General features: G+C 40.0%; 2 protein-coding genes and 1 non-coding gene across 5 annotated transcripts; 1 reads left to right on the top strand and 2 right to left on the bottom strand.

Annotated features, from left to right (window-relative positions):
- The first annotated feature begins 585 nt into the window (after nt 1–585).
- Nucleotides 586–8083, top strand: lgals8a (galectin 8a). Its single transcript, XM_041975596.1, has 9 exons — nt 586–707; nt 1494–1582; nt 1866–2073; nt 2179–2301; nt 2388–2432; nt 4194–4220; nt 4894–4982; nt 6840–7005; nt 7096–8083. Exons 1-9 carry the CDS (start codon nt 669–671, stop codon nt 7243–7245), a joined length of 936 nt encoding a protein of 311 aa, XP_041831530.1. The 5' UTR covers nt 586–668; the 3' UTR covers nt 7246–8083.
- LOC121633484 (ribonucleoside-diphosphate reductase subunit M2-like) lies at nt 5497–19586 on the bottom strand. 3 transcript variants are annotated; one of them, XM_041975562.1, is made up of 11 exons: nt 18574–18795; nt 18395–18463; nt 17662–17814; nt 17463–17579; nt 17242–17375; nt 17070–17164; nt 16853–16986; nt 16241–16345; nt 16031–16144; nt 15586–15768; nt 5497–5508 (listed from the first exon to the last, which is right to left on the bottom strand). In XM_041975562.1, the coding sequence occupies exons 1-10, from the start codon at nt 18661–18663 to the stop codon at nt 15616–15618; spliced, it is 1164 nt and encodes a 387-aa protein (XP_041831496.1). In that variant the 5' UTR covers nt 18664–18795; the 3' UTR covers nt 5497–5508; nt 15586–15615. The 3 variants fall into 3 exon arrangements, with proteins under 3 accessions (XP_041831496.1, XP_041831495.1, XP_041831494.1); XM_041975561.1 differs by lacking the exon at nt 5497–5508 and adding an exon at nt 19569–19586 and having other exon boundaries at nt 15396–15768; nt 18574–18677; XM_041975560.1 differs by lacking the exon at nt 5497–5508 and having other exon boundaries at nt 15396–15768.
- Nucleotides 15848–15983, bottom strand: LOC121634299. The gene has a single exon (XR_006009210.1). It is a non-coding gene; the product is annotated as a small nucleolar RNA SNORD94 (small nucleolar RNA).
- Nucleotides 19587–19807: the final 221 nt, after the last annotated feature.

The following is a 19807-nucleotide window of genomic DNA, read 5'->3' as shown; positions in this document are numbered from 1 at the left end:
TTCACATGATTCAATGAGAAGGATCAGAAGGAGCTTATGCTTTCATTTTCATTTTCTTTTCATATATATATATATATATATATATATATATATATATATATATATGTGTGTGTGTTTGTGCACACGAAATATAGTCTGCGGAGGTTCTATATGAATTTCTCGTTTTATGCACGAGATAAACACCTAATAATTCTTCAGAAAACCATCCATTGATAATCTGTGGTAATATGCATTTAAATTATATAACAATTCAAGAAATGAAGTGTTTTTTTTTAGGTCTAATTTGTCGTATTTTCCTTACTGAAGTCTAACTTGTTCTTACACTCAAAAACTGGGTGGTGGTTCATCAGTTCAATCATTATTGGAACCACGGGACAGCTTTTACGTCCACCCGGAGAGGACAGTGACGTCACTGAAATTGAACCAGTAAGAAATTTTTTTTGTCATATATTAGATTTTAAAATTGTCGTCCGAAAATCTCTAATATACATAATATTCCCTTTCTTGAACGTGAACTTTTAAACGACTTGTTGATCCTGTTCATATGTATGTTGTGATTTTTTGACACGAGGACGACTTGTCCGTTACTTGAACACATCGTCTGTGTTCACGTCAGATGAGGAAGTAAACAATATGGAGCCGCAGGTCTAAATTTTTTATCCGTCAAAATGTCGATTTCCAACCCGAGACAAGTGTTTTCAAACCTGGTAAGAAACTCGGTGTTTTTATTTTTCTCGGTTTAATCAGTTTTCATTAAATTTTACTATCACTTTAAACATAAACACTTTTTTCCTAATTTAAAAAAAAAAAAAACAGGATCCCCGACTAGTTAGCATGTTTACTTAGCTCTGCTGAATTAACGTCGTAATAGCGAAAATATTCATTGTGAAATGTACTTTATAAAACATTTTCAAGTCCTTTTTCCTTTTTTTGTATTGTTACTGATTTTTTTAATCTTGGTGTTATGGCAGCTTGCCCTACACTGGAAAAAAGGAGTTTGGTGAAGGTACAAGAAAATAAAGAAACATTTACATTAATTTTCAGAGTTGGTCATTTATTAAGAGCATTGTAAGAAATTTTTATAAATGAATCTGGATGTTTTTAAGGATTTAAAACCAGTTTTCCTCATTGACCATATTTATCATTTTGAAAATTGAGCAGTGATGTAGTGGATGAACGATCAACATCTGGGCTTTTCATGATTTTCAGGGTGTGCAGACTCCTAAATCTCATATTTCAGAAGCATTTTTTCGTCACATGCTGTTGATTCTTTCCGTCTTAGTCCAGCTTGTGATGTAACACTGTGTAAATTTGCAGGCTCAGGACTTTAAGCTCTTTAATGTTTCCAGCTGTTAACTGTAGTGGAGATGATGACAGGTGCTCTGTGATGTGATTTACAGGACGTTAAAACTGTTCCCATGCTACTTGTTAATGCCAGAGGATCCCAATTGTAACCTGACAGTCTCCTGATATTTCTGATTGTGTGTTTGCAGTCGATCCCCTTCGCCGGGACGATTCTGGGTGGTTTGGTGCCTGGAGAAATGGTTCTTATACAAGGCTCAGTGCCATCTGATGCTGACCGGTGAGGAGGATGAGTTTCTTGATTATTTTTCATAGTTATTTTAAATGAAGGTTGTATTTATGAAGAAAAAAATTGGGGAAAAATAAACTGTCAGATATTTACTTTACTCTTAAAAATAACTAAAGAAACCATTAAATGTCCACATGTGAAAAGCTGGAACATGATTTAAACAATGCTGTTGTATCTGAGACAGTCTATATAAAAGTGTAAGTAATAGTGTACAGCTTTAGATTTCTTTTGCTTTTGTTCATGTCTATGTAACATCTTCTGCTCTGTCTTGCAGATTCCAGGTTGATTTCACATGCGGTAGCAGCGTGAAGCCACGGGCCGACGTGGCGTTTCACTTCAACCCGAGATTCAAAAAGTCATGTATTGTCTGCAACACACTGCAGAAAGAGCGCTGGGGCCGTGAGGAGATTCTGTACCAGATGCCCTTCAGAGTCGGAGCTGCATTTGAGCTCCTCATCCTCATCCTAAATGACCGGTTCAAGGTGAGTGATGAAGTAATGTAGAAATGTGTTATCAGTGACAAGTTTAGTCTCAAATGAGCAGTGGGTCTAAAATGTGGTGCAGCTAAGAGTCTCTATGTTTTTCAGGTGGCCGTGAACGGAGCTCACACGTTGGAGTACAAATACCGTCTGGAGCTGGAGGGAGTCGACACCATCTGCATCTCAGGAAAAGTCAAAGTTCAGGCTGTGGGCATTATCCCTCCTGCCTCTGTGAGTCTGCCTGTTTACCGATAGCCATAAAAAACAGCTTGTTTTTTTCAGGAGGCTCAACATGTTGTACGTTTGTTTGGTTTTAGAGTGCTGTGATGCCTGCTGCTAGTCAGACCAGTCGGGAGTCAGAGGTAAACAAACATTTTCTTTAACAATTAATCACTTTCCTGCTGTTTGAACTAAGCTGCAGCCTTTTAACTGACCGATGTATGCACTGCAAAGTTTTATATTCAACTTAGATTTTCTCTTTTGTAATCTATTATTAGTTAGTTTAAACTTTATTTAACAGATACAAGTGCAAAAAATGATTGCACTGTCTTCACTGACCAATTTCATTGCGTTTAGAAAATAGAAATAAAGAAAGGAATCCTCTTGTTGATATGTCTCTAGAATTCCAACATCCACCTCTGCATCAGTGGTACCTTCCAGGGCTCTAGACCACGACCGTTTTGGTTGCACATCTGACCAAAAGTTTGTTGAGTGCAACTAACTTTTTTTCTTGGTCGCAATGGTGCGTCTAACATATATCAGGTCAAGGCGAAGGAGTTGAATAATCTCTTTGAACGTCTGTCTGCATGTCACAGAAGCTGGAATCAAAAGTAAAACATGAAATATGGTGGAACTTGTTCATATGTGGTGTTTTCTGTTATCCTCACTAATTTAAGAGTTTTTCTGAGCAACATAAACCAGAAAAGCTGAATAACAGTTGAACTGCTATAGCTCCCGCCTGCATGTTATCACCTGCACTGACCCAGCTAAAGTCTTTCTGTCCATCTGAGATAATAATAATAATAATATTAAAGGATCAGATTTATACAGGGTTTTTTCAAGGCACCCAAAGCACTTTACATTGTATTCATTGTTCATTCACGCCTCCCTCATACCTGGTGATGGTAAGCTACATGTGTAGCCACAGCTGCCCTGGGACAGACTGACGGAAACGGGGCAGCCAATCCGTGTCTACGGCCTCTCCGACCACCACCGAACATTCATCCACATTCTTACACCAGCAATGCCGACACTGGAGGCAGGAAGGATAAAGTGTGTTGCCCAAGAACACACAACAGATGACTGAGGGAATGGGAATCAAGCCGCCAACTTTCATCATTACTGGACGACCCATTCTACCACCTAAGCCACTGCTGCCCCAGATGAGCTGGTGTCCAGAGAACTTGGCACTGTTCTGCACAGAGTTCATCTCATCTTTTCATGTCGTGTCGTGTTGTGTCGTGTCGTATCTTGTATGTCTTCCTCCTGGTGTAATCCAGTTTCAGGTTCTGGTTTTGGATGCAGTAGTGGGCTGTGTTGAATGAAAACAGTTCTCCAAGGTCCTTCTGTGTCCATGTGTCTGTCTTGCCAATAGTGTTAGGACAGCTTCTCCTGCAGTGCTGAGTGGAAGGTCGCGACCATCCAACATGGCTTCTGTCCTTGTCTTTTTCACCTTGAGATTTCTCCAGACTCCCCGAATGTTCTCCAACTGTTCTGCTCTGTAGATGCTAAAAGATGGAAGTTCTTTATAATCTGTGATTGAAAAATATTCTGCTTGGAAAGACTAAATTGTCAGTGGATGCTGCTTTTATAACCAATTGTGACACCCTCACCTGTCTACAGTTAATCTGCTGGTTAGAGGAGCTCCCAGATCCATGTTACTGGATATTATGGAAAGTTTTACGTCTTTAGCAGATTTTATTTTATTTTATTTTATTTACATTTGTTTAAATAAAATATATATATATATATATATATATATATATATATATATATATATATATATATATATATATATATGTATGTATATATATATATGTGTGTGTGTGTGTGTGTGTGTGTGTATATATATATATATATGACTTCAATATCTTGTTTAATCAATTTTTTTATTATTCTTTCAGCCAATAAAGTCATCATCAGGTGACCTGGTGAGTTTGACTGCTGCAGGTTTTGTGCTACATGCACTCATCCAGCAACATTTAATACAAAGTTTCCCTCACACTCAAAAAGATTGAGACCAAAAATTAAAGAACAGACATTTGCATAAATCTGTAAAATCAGTAACTTTTGAGTTTTTATCATCACTGCAGACGAGTTGAGTATAAAATAGTCACACTGACAGTGTTTCCCCTGTGTATGTCATGGAAATCTGACGATGGCTGAAACTTTACCTGCAGGAAGGTGTGGGGACATTCAATACTGAATTCAGTTCACTGTCATGACCAAAGTATATAAATACAGAAACAAACCTCTTTAAATCCTGTCAGTCATTGGACTATTTTGTTCTACATTTAGGGTAACTTTCTCTAATAGCTATTTCCATTACTGAGTGATTAGTTGTTTGTATTAAATGTTTTTAAAATGGTTGAAAGTAAACCGACAGCTTGTGTCCAAAAACGTTTCACATGCCACAGTCAGTGTCATACCTGAATCGGATCATGTTTAAATCATGTAAATGTCTGTTCATGAGGAAATATTTGCATCACGTGAGAATAAGAGGAAACATTCTCTCATTTCAGCAGCAAATCTGAACTGTTTCCATCTGATTAGTGATCATGGCTGAAGGTCCAGCAGTGTTTGATAATTTCCTGCTGTCTGCAGAGCGTTCCCTTCAGAGGACAGCTGGTCCAGGGGCTGAGTGTTGGACGCAGCATCATCATCAAAGGAGAGATCAAGCAGACAGCACAGTGGTAAAAAAAACACCTGAGACAGATCATCAGATAACACCTATCGGCCCACACCACTACAGCCTTTAGATTCTCAAACTGATATTTGCAAAAGAAAAACAAAGTAATCCAGAAGTGAGGTTTTTAAAGACCCCCAAATTTTATGCCAATTAACTGTTACCTTGCTCAAAAATAAATAAATAAATGCTTCTACTGAAGAAGCTTCACTTTTATTAATCAAGTCATTTAATGAGACACTAACCTCTTCTGGAATAGAACCCCTGTGCAGGGGACAGCATGAGCTACGTGCTGTACAGAAGATGTTTGTACACATTAGAAAGCAGCAGTTCTAACATAGAATACCAAAATGATGGGCAGAAACTCGGCTAAAAGACTCTACCAAGCATTGGCATCCAAACCAAAAGTAGTTCAAACCCCAAGCAATAATATGGGAATGTAAGAAAAACATGAGACCAGAACTGTCCACTTTAGAGCTTCTGCTAATTTCTGCACTTCAAGCAAATCACCCAAACAAGGAGTCACATGACAGCTGAGACTCTGCTGGTTTCAAAGACGTCTGTCTCATCACTGTGAAACAGAAACTAGCCAGGATCAGCAATCAGGTCTTTTGCTGTTTTGTGGTGAAAAGTTTGATTCCAGCTCTAAAAACTCTGCTAATGTGTTCTCCAATGACTCTGCCTTTGTTTGAAATGAACCATGAAGGTCCTACTGGTCTCCATGGAGATGAAGGAGGTTTTATAGTGAAGGATTCACTCTTCCTATAGACTATCTTGGGGTTCACTTCTTTCTGGACCCTCATGGTGTTTCTAAGGTGAATGTGGTGCTATCCCTGATCCTCCTGATACTGACTATTGATAGAGGCGTCCATCAGCATCATCAGCTGATGGCTTCCTGAGATATTTACCTGTGTAAAACCTCTATTGAAGGCGCGCTACAATACTTGCAATTTTCTCTGAGTCACCCACTATCGACAGCTAATCTGGCATCTATCTAACTTCCACCTGTACTCTGAGTTCTTTCCAGCCAGTAAAAGATGGTTTTATCTTGACTGTTGTCTTAACTCTTGTTCTATTTATTTCTTTTCCTCACTTCTTTAGATAATGTCTTCTTGCATTTATTTGCTGTATCAGCCACAGTGCATGTTCAAAACAGCCAGCATGTTTATATCTGTTTGATAATGTGTGCAAAACAAAACTCAGCTGCAACGTCATGCAGCGTCCCAGATGAAAGAGTTGTATTGTGCAGTTTCTCAGCCTTAGGACGCTGCTGAGCAGCAACGACTCCAGAAATGGACATAATAAAGGTCACTGTACCATCAAACGAGTCTGGAACGCAGAGTTTTAAGGTCAGAAAGTTATGTAAAGCATCTTTAAAACATCTGAAATATTACTTAGGTTCACTTTTTTACTTTCTACTTTTGCGCTGTTCCTCATCAGACAAACTGCTTTACTAATTTTTGGGACTATTTTACTAATTCCTAGACGAACTGGGCTGCTATCCTCTGGTTGTCACTGAAAGTAATATGGTTTCTCTTTTAGGAGGAGGCTATTTACCATTTACATTTTCTACTGTGTTTGAGATGAATTTACTCTGACACAGTAACACATATGCTGACTCTGACACTTGCAGTAATCTCACATGTCTCAGCTTTCTGTAGAGCCCAAGATTATACATCCAGCCCTTGTAGCTGTGAACATATACTTCATTTACTTTGGGTATGTCCTTTCAGACGAGAGGCAGAAAAAATAGGCCTCCTCAAGAACAGGTTAAACCTAAATGTAAATTATCATTTTGTTTTTCTTGGTTTTCTGACTATTTAAGTATTTTCCCACTCCAACATGTTTGTGTGTTTGTTTTCAGTTTTGCTGTGAACCTGCGAGAGCAGAGCAGCAGCAACATTGCTCTTCATCTGAACCCTCGTCTGAAGAAAGGAGTCTTCATCAGGAACTCCTTCCTGTCGGAGTGCTGGGGCCCCGAGGAGTCTAAACTGGCCCTCTTTCCCTTCACCACAGGGCAGTATTTTGAGGTGACCCCTGCACAATTAAAGAAACATTTAACTTTCTTACAGTTGTTTTAAGTTCCTGAAAGCATCCATGTGTCTGTCGTCTTTCTGCAGATGATCATTCTGTGCGACTCGCAGCACTTCAAAGTTGCTGTTAACGGAAACCACCAGCTGGACTACAAACACCGGGTTCATGACCTGAGCTGCATCAACCAGGTGGAGGTGTTGGGCGATGTCTCACTGCTGGACATCAGGATGCTCTGAGTTCTCAAAGCTGTAAACAGAATCAGGGTCTGTTGATGTACTTCGTAAAGCCTCCAGTTCCCACATTAGTTAGAGAGCAGAGGGAAGTCCAACACCGTGATGTGCTCAGGTTTCAAGGTTGCTTTATTTCTATTCAAATAATATTCATTCTGTATCATTAATTTAACTTTTTAATCCAGAAGTGAAGAATTTCCTTCACCATGGGACAGCATCAGAACCAAGTGCATGGTCAATCTTCATGTTTAAAGGTTAAAAGTTTTAATCAGCAGCTTTCATCTTACAGTATAACAAGAGCATCATAATTTACATGATCAAGAGTTTTCAAAAGCATTCCTGTGCTTCTATTAGCAGCTAATTTTGATATACTTTCCACCTCTGTTATAACAAACTGTCCCTCTTTTTTATATTGAGCAGCAGGTGATGGTTTGTATGGAAGAAATGTTTTAAGAAGAAAAAAGAAAGTTGATCACCAGTTTTGCTATAACATCTGTGTACTAACAGACTACCTGAAGTTTATCCTAAATGAATGCAATAGAATAGAATAGTCTTTGTCCAGACTAAAAGATGATTGTATTTTATTACTCAGGTTGGTCTTACTGCTGTTTGTAAACTGTGTGCAGAGCATGTCACATACAGCAGCCGCCACGTGTGAAGATCTTACATGACTTTGAGGAATAAAATGAAAAATTTGTGTTTGTGTTGTATGATGTAGATGCATAAAATGTACACACATGTGCAGTGTTGTTGTGTTGGCATGTTAAGACTCAACATCCTCAGTGAGTTTCACAAGCTTCAGAACCAAACTGAAAAGTTTACCACAATAAAACTTTTAATTTTACATGTCACCTACAAGATGAATGACACTGACAGACTGAAGCTATGAAAACTATTAAAACATTATCAAGTGAAAGCGTTTTAAGGATACATGCTGCACGCTCTGCTACTATGAAACAGTCATCATTTTCTATGAAACTTTATTGCAAGTACCTTGGAGTTCAGCTGGACAACAGACTTGAGTGGAAAAGCAACACTGAGTACATTTACGAGAAAGGTCAGAGCAGACTCTACTTCTTAAGGAAGCTGAGATCTTTTAACGTCTTCACCAAAATGTTGCTAATGTTCTACAGGACTGTCATCTTGAAAAGAATTAACAAACTGATCAAGAAAGCCGGTTCTGTGCTTGGAGTAACTCTGGAGCCGCTGGAGTTGATCATCAAAAAAAGAATTCTGTACAAGCTGACGAAGATAATGGAAGATCCTTCACACCCTCTACACAACGCCGTGACGAAACAACAGAGTGTGTTCAGTGGGAGGCTTGTTCAAGTCCGATGCAAGACAGAGAGATACAGAAGATCCTTCCTTCCAGCAGCTATCAGGCTGAAGAACAAAGCCCTTAATTAATTAATGTGATTGTTTTACTAAAAAATTACTACTACTACAATATTGAATTTCCCTTTGGGATTAATAAAGTATTTTTCATTTCATTTCATTTCATTGTCAGTTACTCTTGACATGCTGTAATGTGACACACGATCCTTTTGCATGCGACATCATGAAACGATGTAATAAAGTGCAACAGCATGAGGTACCTTACTATGAAATGTAGACTGTCCACAATGGTTCCCAATCTGGGGTACCTGAACCCTCCAGTGGGTCCTCTAATAGCACAGGGTGTCCATTTAGATTGAGCAGAGAATGTGTAAAAATCAGTGGAGCGAGACTTTATCAGGTGGGTCATCATGTAGAACAGAAATTGATGTGTTCCTCTCTCTAAAAACACACACACACACATACACTACTATTATATGACATAAAACATTATAGTATCAAATGTGTCATAGCACAATTCATGTCATAGCATAATGTGATCTGTGTATGTGTCATGTTACATTATATGTCGTAATATGGGAGGAGTGGTGGCCAGAGTTCTCCAATTAAATGGTACTGGTGGTGGCCTAGTGGTTACAGAGGTGGGCATGGGTCTGCAGGACCTGGGTGCTTCTCCCCAGTGTCCCAACAGGGGTAAACCACTATGGGTCTGTCAGCAAGGCTCCTAACCACATACTATACCAAGACACATCCTTTACAATGCAATATAAAATACTGTGACATATACTATACTATAACACATTTATACATTAACACATTTTTTAAAATGTACAATACTATGATAAACACTACACTGACACTATAAAAACCCACATTTTATACTATAACATATTTTATGACTTATACTAACACACATATTTTATTATTATTATTATTATTATTATGACACATACAATATCACATGTTATACTATGACACATACTATATACATACATATATATATATATACATACACATACTATTTCCCTGAGGACTCTCCAAAGGGATTAATAAAGTATTTCTATTCTACATACTAAGCCATATACTATACTATAACACATTTATACAATAACATACTTTATGACATGTCAAATACTATGACACATGAACTCTGACATACTATACCCCAACATATTTTTATACTACAACATATTTTTTAATATACTGTACTCTGACACATATTATACAATACATAATACCCAAACTATAAAATATGTTATTGTATAAATGTAGTATAGTATATGTCATAGTGTAGTATATGGCATAGTACAGCATGTGTCATAGTATAATGTGTATCTTAAAATGTATGTGTCATAAAATTTGTTATAGTATAAAATGTGTCATAGATGTGATATTTTGTCTCTTGATGTTGTTCAGGTGTTTCAGGATGACGCTGACATCATCAACATGGGCGGAGCTAAAGGACCGAAACTCACAGAGGTCAGAAGAAACAGAAGAGTGACTGATGAAGATGAGTGATGACAAATTCAGAGGTAGTTAGTGAACCAAGGTTCATTTCATATATTGGCTTTTCTCCTGTGTTCTGCTTTCACTCACCATTTAGTGGCCAAGAATTTTACATAAAACAAAATAACATTACAGAAGTAGTTCCTGTCATTTCACCAATAATGCTAAGATTAGTGGGAGGAGGTAACAGATTTATCTCCCATCAGCAGCTGGACTTCATATACTAAGCTAATTAGCATCTTAGCCTGACAACCACTACGACACCAAGTGTACTGCTAATAGTTCCTGTAATTTTCTTGTAAGTTAAGATAGTGACAGAAGTTAAAGGGAGGAGGTGGATACTGCACCTTCTTAGGCCTAAAACTGGAGCGTCCAGGAGCTGAAACACTGCAGTTCGTAATGTTGATGCCCAGTGCAGCTCTTTTACTTCATGGTACCACGTCACACATTAGCAAGTAGAAATGGGAAAGAAGAGTTCTGATCTTAGCCTGACAGATGAAACCTCAGGTAGAATCTCCATCCTGTTTTAATAAGTTACTCTCAGGTCCAAATGTTGAATTAGTTTGTACATTTATTTATGTATTTGTTTATTTCTCCACAGATATCATATAAAACATCTATTCTTAGTGTCATGTTCTGGAAACATCATCAAACCTCCATGTTTTTGACCTGGACGATCCTTCTGACTGGATGACCCAGATTTATATTTTATGAGTGAGAACAGCAGCGAGGACGCTCCGATTGGTGGAAAACTGTTTTGATATTCTGTAGTCATGATGCAGCAGGCTGTCCTCTGCTGGAGAAACCAGATCACGTTTAAGAGCACGAATTCTACTGAAAACAGGCTCTGAGACAGTAGATGCAGCCAGTAACGCTGCTGGTGGCTGATGGAGATGTCGAAATAGAACTACATCTTTTTCCAGTTTTAAAACTAGTTTTGATCCAAACCATGTGACCCAGTCACTTCAAACCACAGGTGAGTTGAAGCAGATGACCATCCAGACATGACACAAGTCTTCCTAATTTTTTTCACCTCCTGTCATATTTTATATGAATAGATCTATTAAAATGATCAACAATCTCTACTGGGAGCCTGTTTATTGAGTATTTTCTAGCTGTGGTCCTCCTGCCCTCTTTAAAGCCTTATTATATTTATTATTAATCACTGTGAAAATGATCAGTAAATCCTGGTGGACAACTGTATTTAATTATTATAAGAAAGTATTTCAAAATAATATATTTGTCTGTCACACGACAAATTGATTCCAACACTGTTTTAATGTAAAAGACATTCAAACAATAAAACACTTCTGTTAAGCTGCACTTTCTTTTTCTACAGTGATTTTGTGGACGCCTTCTGTGTCTGTTGTTTGATGTGGGAATTATATCAGTTTTGTTTTTTATGGCAAGACATCAAACTCTGAGGCCCGTCCCCGCTATGCTCTTACTCCATGAAGTAAGAGGACAGATTCTTGTTGCTGAAGATGTGATCGAAGCTCTGAATTCAGCTCCTGAGTTAAAGAGTCAAACCTGCTTAGAAACCCTGCAGCTCCTGTGTCGAGGTAGCTCAGGATGATATTCAGCTGCAGCTGGAAGCAGGAGGTTCAGGTTCAAATCCTCTAAATGCTGTAGAAAGATTGATGTTTGTTTTTAAGGCCACCAGCCAAATATAAAGAGTGAAAAACTTCAACAAAGGTTATCAGTGTGACAGGGAGAATAGCTCACCCTGATGGGTGAAGCTCTGGATTATTAGTCGAACTGTGTTCAAAACCACTGACTGACTTCCTGTTTTTTATACTTTGGATGCCAAATGAACAAGTTAGAATACCTACAGAGGGTCTAGCTATGTATGAGAGGATAGCTCAGGGGGATGGAGACCTGCCTGAAGTTCAACAAGTTGTAGGTTCAAATCCTCCAGTGTGCAAGTGGTGAAATGCAGTTCTAGACACCTTGAGTTTATAATTTCTTAATTAATTCACAAGTCCAGTCTGAAGTTAAGAGCTTCAATGTGAAGTGTCACATGTCCAGAAGAATAGCTCAGGCTGGTAGGAGAGTACTCTGGAGGCAGGAGGACCTGGATCGAACCTCTTTGAACACATCAATTTTCATGGCCAATGGCCAAAATGAAAAGATAAAAGCACCACGAGAACAAGTCTGAGTGTGAAGGGCCTCGGTGGCGTGGTGGGGTTGGCAGAGAACCGTAAGTCGCCAGTGGTGCAGCGTCTAGTTCGAATCCTGCCCGTTGCCGGTACCTGGATCATAAAACCATCCTGCTCCGGTGGGTTGGGGAGGGGGCCGTGTCCCCTCCCCGTACTCTGGGGAGGTAGCAAGTAGGGGTTATAAATCAGAAAACTAGAACAGGCTAATATTTTACTGGGTACATGAAACACCAGATGTCCTGGGATTTAAGATCACATACAACTTTAGACAGTTGCTGAAGAGGAACCTGGACTAGCAGAGAAGACAACAAGCTACTTTAGACAGTTGCTGACCATTGGAGTGTTGCAAGATGTTTATGACTTATTAAGAAACATAGCACAAGATGACAGTGACAACAAACTACTTTAGATCATTACTGAAAGGAAGAACAACAACATGACTGGCTTCTCTAAGACAACAAAACTATGTTTAAGACAGATGGGAATAGGTTTGTTGTTGAAGTAAAACAGAAGGTGAAAGAACTTTAATGGTTACAGTCAATTAAAACCTCTTTCTGAGCTTCTATTGTAACAGAATCTTTCTACTAGAGCATACTTCACTACATGTTAAAAGTAAAAGAGGGTTGTGTTGAACTCAACTACTGAACACAGGAATTCCCTGCCAGCATCTCTCTTTCTCTCTCTCTTGTAAAAGATATTATGAATCTCAAAATTCAAAAATTAAAAAATAAACCAAGCCACTCAATAACCCTATAATGGGATATATCAACGTATGATGACACCTGTGGTGCAACCCTTTTAAGCACACACATACATACACACATACATACCCACATACATACCCTACCTACAGAACTGACCTATCAACCCATTACACTCCAGGCCTGTTATGTGTATTCAACATTCATCATTCAGATACATCATTCCAGACCTGGGGGCGTATATACTCTATCCAATCCAATCCTTCTATACATACGGCACATATGTACATACATCATCATATCATAGTGTCACAGGTGTCATCTGTGTTGATATATCCCTACTGTAAAACATCCTATTTCAAGGGGGGAAGTTAACTCCCCCTTGTGTTCTGGCGTCCTGGCTCCCCCTTGCCGTAGCATTTAGTGGCCTCACACCCAGAGTTGAACTCAGGTCTCCCGAGTGGGAGGCGGAAACCCCACCAGCTGAGCTAGTCAGTGGCTCGATGTGAAACGTTTGATCTGTGTACAAATCATCTACGGATAGATGTGTGTTACTAAAAATGGTTGTTACTATGGTATATAGATGACAGTTCCAACAAATTTCCCTTTGGTACATCCAAGGTCTCATGGAGTTCTCTGAGGGATTCTGCCCTGATGGGACACTGGGGACGTGAACTTGGTTCTTCTGGACCATAAACCACTGAGGTACCCACTACACCACACCAAGCATGCTGGAAACAGTTACTTTTAAAGCTTTGACTTGTGTTTCACAGTTTCTCTGCATAGTTCAGTCATTCTCCTGTTGGACTGGTCACCAGCTTCCTGGGAGGGGGCCACAAAAATGCTAGTGGGTCCACCAGTGGGACTTTCTGAGTGATTTGCCTTTGATGGAACACTGGGGACCTGAACCCAGGTCCTCTGGATCCAAAACCACTGAAGTAGCCACCACATTACCTCGCCCTGATTTCTGCTGTGTGGTAGGGTATCACATGATTTCCAGTTTTGACCTTTTTTATGGCATTATTTTCTGGAAACTTTCTCAATAAAATACCAAAAGTGCTGTCCGTTTGACTGTTTCTCTCTGTGTATGGAGGTGTGGCTGGACTGCTCGGGTCAATGCTGGACTCTTTCCTGGGAGCTCACATGCAGGACTCTGAAGATTAATTTGAAATATTCAGTCTTAGTCACACCTGTCAGGCAATTGAACTGACAGCTGAAAAAGAGGCACAAAATTTGTAGGAAATAGTTGTTTGGTTGGTAAATCCCAACTATTTCAGCATGAATTTGGTCATTTGTTCCCTCGGTTCACAGAAACACAGCAAACGTTGGCTTATGCCAGCAGGTTACTATGTATTAAATGGTAAATATTTGGTAAATCCACAATGAGTGATCCATGATAGCATGTTTGTCGATAGCATTTTCATACAAAGCATTGTGGTAGGTAGTGTCATATTTTAGCATCTGTCGTAGTAAATCTATCTTAGATGGAGATGATCGTCCATGCCTTCATCTCATCCAGACTTGATTATTGCTTAAGCAAAAAAATCTCTTGACCGTCTTCCAGTTGTTAACAACGCTGCTTCAAGGCTGATAACAAATCCTCCAAATTCACTCATGTCACTCCATCACTAATCCAGCTGCACTGGCTTCCCATAAACTACAACTAGTACAAAACACAGCAGCTCATATTACAAGAACGTCATCAACTTCCCACATCACACCGTCTCCTGGTCACATGTCACATTCAGTATAAATTAATCTTCACAACCTCGTTCATACATCTCTGACCTTCTCCATTTCATTGTTCCTGTCAGTCATCAGATCCTCTTCATCTATTCATCTCACTGTCCTCCCATTCGCCTCAGCGCAGTGGGAAGGAGAGTTCAGCCACTCTGCCCCCAACTGTGGAATTCACTACACCCCCAATCTTTACAACATAACTTCACTTCTAGTCAGTTAAAAACGCACCTGTTCAGGTTCGCCTTCTCTCCGAGTGGGCTATTTTTCCTTTTTGATATTCATTCCACTTTTAATTTATAAGCAGACTGTGTCAAGAAAGGCACCTATAAATAAATTATAGTATGTTTTAGTGCAGTGTCATAAAAAAATGGTGGCATAATATAGCATGTGATTTAGTTTTAATAGGAAAATAAAATATATTTTTATCCCCATACTTTTTTTCCTACAACTAGTTTTTAAATATTAAATGTCATTATCCCTTGACCTTGACTTTGTTACACACTGAACCTCTGAGGGGAAATTTAATCAATACGTCTGAAAATGTAACACACACTACTGGTATTAACATGAAAATTATTTTACTTCTCCTGAGTTCAAACTTCTTTCTCTGCTTCATAAAAGACTAGATAGTCAACTAGACAGTTATTTGCTCACAGATCTTTATTGCAGCACTGAAAAATAAATGAAAGAGTAAAAACAAATCAGCACTAAAAAACAAAAACAAAAAAACCTGTACATATTAACATTTTCTAAAAGTACATATTTATAAAAATCTGAAGTTTTATTACAAAATGGAGGTAAAAAGCAGGTTATTAAAGTTTATCTACAAACAACAATTACTGTAAAAAGTTAATGATAAGTTTGTGCATGAGTCCCAGCATGCACTGGGGCAGAGGTAGTGTCACTGCTGGAGTGTGTGAGCTCTGCCGCTGCGCTCAGAAGTCAGCATCCAGTCTGAAGGCGTTGTCTGTGGGACCCGACATCACGCCCATCCTCTGATACTCGCCAACCCGCTTCTCAAAGAAGTTGGTCTTTCCCTCCAGAGAGATGTTCTCCATGAAGTCGAAGGGGTTCTCCACCCGGTAGATCTGCAGAGAACACGCATACGACAGGTGTTTAAACGCACCTGGTTTGGCTGTAAAGCAGCACATGTGGACGGACAGCAGGTGAGTTCAGTCAGGCGTCTGTGTCGCGCTGCTGCTGGTCTGACAGAGAACCACATGCTCCCGATCAGCCTCTGCATCGGCGCTCAGCCCCCATCACTGGCTGAGGTCCGTACCCCTGCGCCACTCATCACTACACACCTACTGATCCCAGCTTTGATGCGTTTTACTGTACGGGTGATGTTACCTTAGAGAAGCCGAGCTCCAGCAGCAGTCTGTCAGCTACAAACTCGATGTACTGCTTCATCATATCGCAGTTCATCCCGATCAGCTTCACCGGCAGAGCGTCGGTCAGGAACTCCTGCGCGCACGCACGCACACACAAAAACACGCAGACATTAGAACCAGTGACGCCAGTGTGAGCAGCAGCAGAGAAACCAGAGCTTCCACAACCCACCTGCTCAATCTCAACAGCGTTCCTGATGATGCTGACAACCGTTTGTGAGGACGGCTTGTTCAGCAGGTGTTTGAACATCAGACAGGCAAAGTCACAGTGCAGACCCTGAAGGCAACACACAGTATTAGGGATGGACACTCTGGAATCAGTACTTTGACAATAAATAAATGACAAAATGAATCCAGCTCCATGATTGTGGGAGCCTAACAGATGCCACAATGTCACCATGACGCTAGTGTTGTTTTCACGTTTTAGGAGGTATAATGCAGGTTATTGAGCACTTTTATTTCTTTGTAAGAGCTTTAATTTTCAAATTTGTAATCATTTTAAAAATGATTTCCATCTGAATTTTATTTGATTACTCAATAATTGCATTTGGTAATAAGTTTATATCTCATATTACCCTTGTAATAAAATATTAATGCACACAATGAAATCATGTGATTTTCCTTTAAGGGGCACAAAGTGTTGGTAAAAAAGAAAAAGGTACCATAAACCAATAGTATGGTATTGAAAAGAAAAAAGTTGGTATCACTCATCCCTACATGAGATGAAATCACTGCTGATCAGTTACTGATCTGTGTGTGTGTGTGTGTGTGTGTGTGTGGTCACCTCGTCTCTGCTGATGAGCTCGTTGCTGAAGGTCAGGCCGGGCATCAAACCTCTCTTCTTCAGCCAGAAGATTGCAGCAAACGACCCCGAGAAGAAGATTCCCTCCACGGCGGCAAAGGCCACAACACGCTCTCCTGAGTGATGGATAACACACACACGATCAATATCAGCGTGGAGCAGCAGCATTATGTGTGATGTCACAGTGAGCGGGGCTTACCATAGGTGGCGTTCTTATTGCCGATCCAGTTGAGCGCCCAGTCGGCCTTCTTCTTCACGCACGGCAGAGTCTCAATGGCGTTGAACAGGTACTCTCTGAGGGTCATTGAACGCGTGGTCAGACAGAACAGAGCGGCAGAGCTCAGAAAAAGACCAATCAGAGAGCATCTCACCTCTCTTTGGGCTCCTTGATGTAGGTGTCGATCAGGAGGCTGTACATCTCTGAGTGGATGTTCTCCATGGCGATCTGGAAACCGTAGAAACATCTGGCCTCGGTTACCTGAACTTCCTGTGTGAAGCGCTCCACCTGGCGGTCAAAGTGAGAGAAAAGGTTGAAGAGACAGGTCGACCCTGAACATACCACCACATAACTGATCAGCAGCAGGTTCCTCACCAGGTTCTCATTGACGATGCCGTCACTGGCGGCAAAGAAGGCCAAGACGTGGGAGATGAAGTAACGCTCTTCATCCTTCAGAGTGTCCCAGTGCTGCAGGTCCTTGGACAGATCCACCTGGACAGACAGCAGCCTTGAACTCAACTCTGTCCTGCAGCTTCTAATGAATGAGTGAGAGAGCAGCAGGGCTCCTGCCTACCTCCTCTGCTGTCCAGAAGGACGCCTCTGCTTTCTTGTACATCTGCCAGATGTCGTGGTATTGGATGGGGAAGATGACAAAGCGACGAGGGTTCTCCTTCAGCAGCGGCTCCTCTTTCTCCATCGAGATGCTGCTCTTCTTCACAGCTTGGGGCTGAAATATTACAACAAATAAGCATGCAGAAGTTAAGGAGATCAGTTGCTGCAAACAAATGGAACAAACTGCCAGTGGAAAATAAACTTTCACGTAGACACTTAATAATCCAGGTTAAAAAATTTCTAGTGTGCCTATGCATGAAATCTGCACAGTAACTTAACTCTTCTTGCTTTTAATCATTTCAACTTGATCTATTATTTTATTGTGACTTTTGCCATTTGTTGCTGCCTTAAACTACTTTTAATGCTTTCTTTGCACCATCATTAATGTTCTGTGCAAATCACTTTGTGTAAATCGTCCTGTACATTCAATATGCTATACAAATAAAGACACATTGCCTTTACTTTCATGGATGGATAATGAACACAAAGATCAGCTGCATTTAGATGTAGCACATGTATTGATCAGTTAATCATGTCTGATGGAGGCTCGTAAGCTGTAAAGACAGCTGACGGTGCACACCCTTATTGGCGCCACATCCGCAATTTAGGCGCCACAACCAGCAGCACCAGCTGTTCCAATCATTCAACATAATCTTTTCAGCTAAAGTCATTCCGGAACATTTTCTGTGACTCACCGCGGCCTCGTTGAAGATCCTCCGCGCCGTTTTGGACGCCAGGACGCGGCTGCTGTTCAGACTCGGAGGCTGAAAGGAAACAAAAACCGTTCAAGAACTGAACAGGACGCTTTATCGATAAACACGTTGATCTTTGAGCTCTGTGTTGAACCGTCAGTGTTACGGCTTTCTGCTCTCACCGTGTTTTCTTTGTTCAGGGACATGTCGGTCATCTGAGTGTTGAGAGTATTTTCGTTCTTGACAGAGAGAGGAGAGCGCGCGTTCATCATCGTGACTTCTCAAACTAAATATGGATACAAAACGTAAAAGAAAATTAAAAAAAAAATAAACTAAATACTTAAAACACCTAAGACTAATCTAACAGCAGCACGGATGGACAGAGAGGAGAAAATGAAGCGGTTTCTGCCTGCAGTTCGCCTTTTTATTGAAATCCTGGCGCTAGAAAAGAGCTGACCAATGGAAACACAGCTTATAGAGTCCCTTTAAAGTGACGACGTGACTGAGCCAATCAGACAAAGAGCAAAGCTCACGTGATGCTGAATCTCGATGGGCTTTATCTTGCTTTGGTTACAAAACTGCCTGCAACAGAGGTTATAAAACTATTAAAATAAGCGCGGGAGAAACAGTTAAAATGTAACGAAAAAACGCAATATGCATTAAAACAAAACGGTAATACACTGTTAGAAAGATAAAATTAAGAAATCACCTGAATGAAACCAACAGAGTGGTTTTAATACCCATTCTGGTTTCACAGCTGTTTAAGAATGTATGAATACATTAAAATAACAAATGTCCCTGCTCGTGTTTTAATTTTATTTAGTGCTTTCAAATTTTAGAAAAATCCTTAAAAATCTGACACAAAACTAGATGTCTTCATCGACTTTTGTTTAGTTTCCCGCTGCCGCGTTTTTCTGCACGGTGATTGTCAACACGCTTTACTTACACGTCAACAACTTTATTTAGAAAATAAAATAAAACTCTTGACTTTACGATTGTAATGTGTATTTATCTGTGAGTTCTAAAACTTATATTGTTTTTGCCCGATAAGTTAATACGATCCAAAGCAGCATCTCTGGCGTAAATTTTGATATCGTTTCTTCCGCTCACAGTAAAGCTGGGTTTATGGTCTAAATGATCGAATCAATCGGTTTCCATCCATTTGGAAGTGCTGTACCTTTCATTAAATCGGCTTTCTATAACTGAAGAACGAACAATAGAGAAACCGACCCATTTTCCCTCCTGGAATAAGAACTTATCAGCTGTTTCCGGGAACGAGTATTCTCATTGGCTGAACAAGAGGCTGACGTAATGAACCTCTTAACATGAACAGCTAATTTCGCCCCCTTGCGGTCAGAACAGGCAAAGGCTGGATTTAATTGTGGGTTTTTGGTGGATTGTTTTATTTTATTGTAT

This window comes from Melanotaenia boesemani, chromosome 22, assembly GCF_017639745.1.
Source record: "Melanotaenia boesemani isolate fMelBoe1 chromosome 22, fMelBoe1.pri, whole genome shotgun sequence".
Lineage (NCBI taxonomy): Eukaryota > Metazoa > Chordata > Actinopteri > Atheriniformes > Melanotaeniidae > Melanotaenia > Melanotaenia boesemani.
The sequence above is the reverse complement of the archived record's forward strand: the minus strand, read 5'-3'. Positions and strand labels throughout refer to the sequence as shown.

Bases quoted from the DNA above. Each gene is read 5' to 3' on its own strand.
- lgals8a (XM_041975596.1), top strand. From the start codon at position 669: ATGTCGATTTCCAACCCGAGACAAGTGTTTTCAAACCTG. The intron at 708-1,493 runs GTAAGAAACTCG...GTGTGTTTGCAG, and splicing joins GACAAGTGTTTTCAAACCTG to TCGATCCCCTTCGCCGGGAC. The intron at 7,006-7,095 runs GTGACCCCTGCA...GTCTTTCTGCAG, and splicing joins CCACAGGGCAGTATTTTGAG to ATGATCATTCTGTGCGACTC.
- LOC121633484 (XM_041975561.1), bottom strand. From the start codon at position 18,663: ATGATGAACGCGCGCTCTCCTCTCTCTGTCAAGAACGAAAATACTCTC. The intron at 18,464-18,573 runs GTGAGAGCAGAA...GTTTCCTTTCAG, and splicing joins CCCTGAACAAAGAAAACACG to CCTCCGAGTCTGAACAGCAG. The intron at 16,145-16,240 runs GTGGGTTGTGGA...GCGTGCGCGCAG, and splicing joins ACGCTGTTGAGATTGAGCAG to GAGTTCCTGACCGACGCTCT.